We start from the raw sequence: 6,418 nt of genomic DNA on the forward strand, positions 1-6,418 counted from the left end.
CCTGACCTCCACAGGCTTGACCCCCCTACTGATAAGACAAGTTGTTTACAAGAGACTGCTTAAGATTTAAAGTAACATTTTTTTGGTATGTTCCTTTTTCTTAACAATAGATTGTATATACTTACTGACCTAAAAGATAGATATACATCAATCTGAGGTTTATGTTAAAAAAAAAAAAGGTAATAAAAGTGCTTTAAGTATGTTTTGTTGGTCAAGGTAAAGACATAGGTTTACAGAAGAGACAGACATAAAGCTACATGACTCCCACATAAAAAGGGGGTGAGACAAAACCACCCACAACAAATGTAAAAATCCAGGCACAAAATACCTATGGCCTAAAAAAAATATTTTTTGGGGGGGTCAAGATAAGGACCAAAAAAAAAAGGTTAAAAAACCAAACAAAACTGGGCATGGTGGTGCATGCCTATAATCCCAGCACTTGGGAAAGCAGAGGCAGGCGGATCGCTGTGAGTTCGAGGCAGGAAAAACCCTGCCTCAAAAAACCCAAACAAACAAACAAACAAACATACAAGCTGCCTACGTAGGGACAAGATATACCTACTATATACATAAACCCTAAGATAAAATAAAAATCTATCTGATGTTTACTTAAAATTTAATGCCTTTTTTTTTTCCTGCTCAGGACAACCGGCTTGTTTCTAAAATGAAAAACATTTTCTCAAAAAACAGGTTGCGGCCTAACTTATACATCAAGTGCCACAAAACTAAAAAAGGACAGTTAAAACTATACAATCCTGTTTTGGTTTCAATATGATAATAATTGTATGTTCATTGTTAATGGTGATGTTATGTTTCATCTTTTAAAAAGGTCAAAATAAAATAGACCTAAATAAAAGAGAGACTGCTAAGTTTAAAAAGTCTATGTTTACATAAATTCAAACTACAAAACAAGCAGTTAACTTATCTTGCTAAATCCACTGCATGGGAATAGCTCTGAGGCATGTGCATCCTGCACACTTAATACATTCATAGTTTTAAGACTATATAATGCTTGTGAAAAATTAAATGTTTTCAAAATAAAAAACTAGATACTAACTCTGGATCAGACCTGACAGGATTCATTCCTTGAGCATGCTGAGACACTGATATCCTGCATCCTTCATGTTCCAGCCCCAAGTGCTTTGGTTGCTATTCCTCATCAGAAAAGGACACCTTCAAAAAATACTCCTGATCCAAATTGGTCCAACATTTCAGACTGTCCCACACAGGACTAATATTAAGCCTAAAATTTCTCAACCATTAGAGGCTGGACCATAAATACTGTTCCCAACTTGTTTAACCATTTTTTAAATTTAGGCCCCCTACAAGTATTCTCTGCCCCAAATCAACTTTTAAAAACTTTAAGGAAAAAACCTGCCCTATTTCTCTTGGGGGGGGGGGGAGGTTAAGCAGGTTTTTGGTTGTTTTCTTGGACTATAGATGTATATTGTCATTAAAAGGTATAAAGATAGAGGTTGTAAAGAAAGAAATGGGAGTATAGAAATATGTAGGAATAGGACAAAAGGTAAATTATTAAATCTGCTCCTCAACTTGAGGCTTTAATCGTTACTCACAAATAGGGTTAATATCCTTGTACTCTGGAGGCAGACATAGGTGGAACGTTATGAGTTCAAGGCCAGCTTGGTCTACATCGTGAGTTCCAGAACAGCCAAGACTATTCAAAAAGACCTTGTCTCAAGGCCGGGCTTGGTGGCGCACGCATTTAATCCCAGCACTCGGGAGGCAGAGGCAGGTGGATCGCTGTGAGTTCGAGGCCAGCCTGGTCTACAAAGCGAGTCCAGGACAGCCATGGCTAACAGAGAGACCCTGTCTCGAAAAACAAACAAAACAAAACAAAACAAAAAAAGACCCTGTTTCAAAAACAAAACAAAACAAGCTGGGCCTTGGTGGCACAAGGCTTTAATCCCAGCACTCAGGAGGCAGAGGCAGGTGGAGCTCTGTGAGTTCGAGACCAGCCTGGTCTACAAAGCAAGCCCGGGGCAGCCAAGGCTACAGAGAGAGACCCTGTCTCAAAAAAACAAACAAAAAACAAGCAGTAGAAGAGTTTACCCACTGAATTCACATACACTCTGATATTTCCCCTTTTCTTGCAGTAGCTCTTCAGTGGAAATACTAAAACGATGCCCACCCTCCTGTCATAAGTAGTGCTTCTGCAGTTTCCAAGTTCTGCTTGTCTCGGGGACAGCTGCTAATAATCATGGGAAATGGGTGGCACTGCGTGACCTCCCTCCAACCTCAGCTCACACACTGATCTTCCCATCAGGTTTGTGCATGCTCTCTCTCTTTCCCTCTCCTTCCTTCTCTCCCTCCCTCATGCACCCATCAAAGGCTGGCTTCATTCTCTATTAATTAGTTTCCTCTGAAACTTTCCAAGTCTTGCCTGTGCATCTCACCTGGCACTGATCACAGTTGGTACCCTAGAAGTAGTTGTCCGACTGGCTCATCAACGCCATTGCTCCATCAAATTCAGCAGGAATAAAGGACAGACGAGGACAGAGGGAGTCTTCACTTCTTTCTTTTCAGTACTTTTTGTTGTTGTTGTTGTTGTTGTATTGCTATTTTGATCCAGGGTCCTGGCTAGCCTGGAACTCACTATTGTACATCAGGCTGGCTTTGAGCTCATAGAGATCTTCCAGCCTCTGTCTCCCAAGGGATGGGATTGCAGGACTGCAGCATCATGCCCGGCTTTGTAAAATTTGGCTTTGTTTTGTTTTGTTTTGTTTTGAGCCAGAGTCTTACTATGTAGCCTTGGTTGACCTGGAACTCACTATGTAGACCAGCCTGGCTTCAAAAATGTAGAGATCCAATTGTCTTTGCTTGTCAAATGTACCTCCAGAGCTGGTGGTCCTGGTCCTGTGGATGTAGATAAGCTGGTCCTAAGGGCATGAGAGTAGGAAAGGGGGCCCTGCCCCTTACTGGCTGGCACACTGGGTGAAATAGTCTGGGCAGTCCTGAAGAGCTGTCCCTGGCTGCTCAGGTGCAGGAGAGCTAGCAGGCTGACCAACTCAGCTGCCTCCCAGGCCAGATCCAGGGCTGTGAGTTGGCCCACCCCAACATCTACCCCCATCTGTGAACAGCTGGAGTGTGTGAGGGGCCAGTGCTGCAGATGCAAAGCTGCAGGGTCTCCATGACACAGGGCAACAACAGGGTAGCCTAGAGGATTCCTGGTGAGGATCCAGTATTGAGAGTGTTACAAAAGCCAGAGGCCTGGAACCAGACCAGTGACTCACTACAAGGAACATTTGCAAGGAAAGATGAGTGGACACAGGGTATACTGTGTATACTCTATAGCTCAAGCTGGCATGGAATTTGTTATTGTCTGGGGTTACAGTATAAACCACATAGGCAACTGTCTTTTGTTTGTTTTTTGTTTTGTTTTGTTTCATTTTGTCTTGAGACAGGGTTTCTCTGTGTAACCTTTGCTGTCCTGGAGTTCCAGGCTGGCCTCGAACTCACAGCAATCTGCCTGCCTCTGCCTCTCTGAGTGCTAGGCTTAAAGGCGTGTGGCACCATGCTTGGCTGCGATGTTTTATTGTTACCTTTGGTTTTTGGTGCTATATAGGACACCCCATGCCTCAGTTCCCTCTTTGTTTGTTTGTTTTTTGTTTTTCAAGACAGGGTTTCTCTGTGTAGCCTCGGTTGTCCTGGGCTCACTTTGTAGACCAGGCTAGCCTCGAACTCACAGCAATCCACCTGCCTCTGCCTCCCAAGTGCTGGGATTAAAGGCGTGCGCCACCACGACCGGCTTCAGTTCCCTCTTAAAATCACCAACAACAGCCAAGGAGGCTTCGTCAGGCACTGGAAGTCTGTCTGGATTTTCAACACTAGAGGTATTTGGTTTGTTTGCTTTCGTTTCGGCTCTCATGGTCCCCTCAAGCTAACTGTCCCTCTGTGACTTCATTCCCTGTCTCTGGTTCCATTTGCTACTTTATGACTTCATCAGAGGGGCATGTGGGTCAAAGGACCCCGAGGCTGGTTTGCTTAGACTCAGCCTTGGAGATAGGCCTAGAACTGGGCTTTCTGCACCTCATCCTCAAACGCAAAAAAGGAGGTCTGCTTCTGGTCAGCCTCTGGCATGTAGCAGGTGATGAACAGTTGCCTTCTGGAGCAGCTTCGAAGATAGACGCCAAGGGTGTGCCTACTGTTATCTCCAGGGTTCCTCTGCCGGTTCGCCTAACCCATGGCCGTCCCTCCACCCTCCCAGGCCAAGCCAAGCAAAATCTCATCGGCCCTAGAACTGCCCCAGCGGCTGGAGGCAGGCCTAGAGAAAAACCCTAAGTCTCAAGGGCAGGACCAGGCATGCCTACTAAGGGGCACATCTGCAGCTCAGACCCTAGCCAGCATCATCCGGCCTTGCTACGGCCCCTACGGCCGGCAGAAGTTCCTGGTGACTGCCAAGGGAGAAACAGTTTGCACAGGGCATGCAGCTGTCATCCTCAGGGCTCTAGAGTTGGAGCACCCGGCCGCCCAGTTTGTTCGAGAAGTGGCCCAAACACAGGCAGAGAACACCGGGGACGGCACAGCCTTCGTAGTCCTCCTGACAGAAGCCTTGCTGGAGCAGGCCCAGTACCTTCTCTGGGCTGGCCTAGCCCGAACCCAGCTCCGGGAGGCCTTTGCAACGGCCACAGCAGAAGTCCTGACAGTTCTGCCTGCCCTGGCTATCCGAAGTCTAGGGCCCTTGGAAGACCCTTCGTGGGCCCTTTATTCTGTGATGAACACCCACACCCTGTCCAACACAGACTACCTAACCAGGCTTGTGGCTCATGTCTGCTGGGTTAGCAGGAAGCCAAATGGCAACTTCAAGCCTGAAAGTATTGGCGTGTGCTTGCTGGAGGGTGGCACTCTGCTCGATTCCCGGATCCTGACCGGGCTAGCAATATCTGGGAAGCCCTGTGGACAAAAGACGGAGGTGCGAGCGGATCCCAGGGTGGCCCTGTTCATGTGTCCCTTTGGTCCTACAAATCCAATATCACTGGCCACGCCCCGTCTCTCTAGCTCTGAAGAATTACTCAGATTTCGGAAACAAACTGAGCAAGCGGAAAAGGAAATATCCGAACTGGCCGCTATGGACATCAATGTGGCAGTGGTATGGGGGGAAGTTAATGAGAAGGCGGTGCTCCAGGCTGAGGGGTATGGCATCATGGTGATTCAAGCCAAGTCCCGAAAGGAAATGGTCTACCTGAGCGAGACCATGGGTACCCCTCTGCTGACCCGCTTGCTTCCTCCCCTGGATCCAGGGAAGTGCCAGAAGGTTTACAAGCAGGAGTTGGGGAAGAGCGTGGTGGTGGTGTTTGAGTGGGACTCTGAGAAAGCGCCTTCTCTCACAGTGGTTCTTAGGGGACCCACCATCCAGGGACTTCGGAGTGCAGAGCAAGCGGTCTACTACGGCATTGATGCATTTTCCCAGTTGTGTCGAGATCCCAGAATGTTGCCAGGGGCTGGTGCCACAGAGATGGCTCTTGCAAAAATTCTGGAAGAGAAAGGAAGCCGCCTGGCAGGCCCCAATGGTCTGGCCTTCCTAGCATTTGCTCATGCCCTGAGCTCGCTGCCTAAAACCTTGGCAGAGAATGCGGGCTTGGATGCCCAGTGCGTGATGGCAGAAATGAGTGGAATTCACCAGGTTGGGAACTTTCTCATTGGAGTGGGAAGCGATGGGATAATAAATGTGGCTCACGAAGGGATATGGGACATAATGAGGAGCAAAGCCCAAGGACTACAGGCAGTAGCTGAGCTGGTGCAGCAGCTGGTGACTGTGGACGAGATTATAGTGGCCAAGAGGACTCGTGTCTCCCAACAACAGATCACAAGACCCTCCTCAAAGGCAAAGGGCTCCTCACCCCAAAAAGAAAAAGTCTTTCAAACATACATATAGTGAGCAACATACTAAATAAAGACAATCAGGATTGTGTGGTGACTTCCAAAATACATGTTTTTCTTTTCTTTTCTGTTTTTTGTTTTTTGAGGAAGGGTTTCTCTGTGTTATCTTGGCTGTCCTGGACTTGCTTTGTAGACCAGGCTGTCCTCGAACTCACAGCGATCCACCTGCCTCTGCCTCCTGAGTGCTGGGATTAAAGGCGTGCTCCACCACACCTGGCTAAGTCTTGACTTTTCTGTTTCCTGTTTCTCTCCATCACACCTGTTTCTACAATAACAGCAGATACAAAGATACAGTCCTAACAGAATTTTAAATTGAGTACCTGAACTCTGAATATCCCTTCGATGGTATCAACATATGTAGATTTATGTGTAGACAGCACTGTGTGAGACCAATTCCAACTTAGGAGTGGCCAGTCATTCTCCAATCATCTGGAAACCAGAACACTATCATTTTAAGATGAAAAAAAATTGTTTTTGTTTTTCAAGACATGGTTTCTCAGGCAGGTGGTGGTGGCACACT

At 46.8% G+C, this 6,418-nt stretch overlaps 1 protein-coding gene across 1 annotated transcript; it reads left to right on the forward strand.

Annotated features, from left to right (window-relative positions):
* The first annotated feature begins 3,984 nt into the window (after positions 1-3,984).
* Positions 3,985-5,925, forward strand: CCT8L2 (chaperonin containing TCP1 subunit 8 like 2). The gene has a single exon (XM_084785644.1). The coding sequence runs from the start codon at positions 4,202-4,204 to the stop codon at positions 5,891-5,893; it is 1,692 nt and encodes a 563-aa protein (XP_084641770.1). The 5' UTR covers positions 3,985-4,201; the 3' UTR covers positions 5,894-5,925.
* The last annotated feature ends 493 nt before the right edge of the window (positions 5,926-6,418 follow it).

This window comes from Acomys minous (assembly GCF_964271855.1).
Source record: "Acomys minous genome assembly, chromosome: 6".
NCBI classification, from domain to species: Eukaryota; Metazoa; Chordata; class Mammalia; order Rodentia; family Muridae; genus Acomys; species Acomys minous.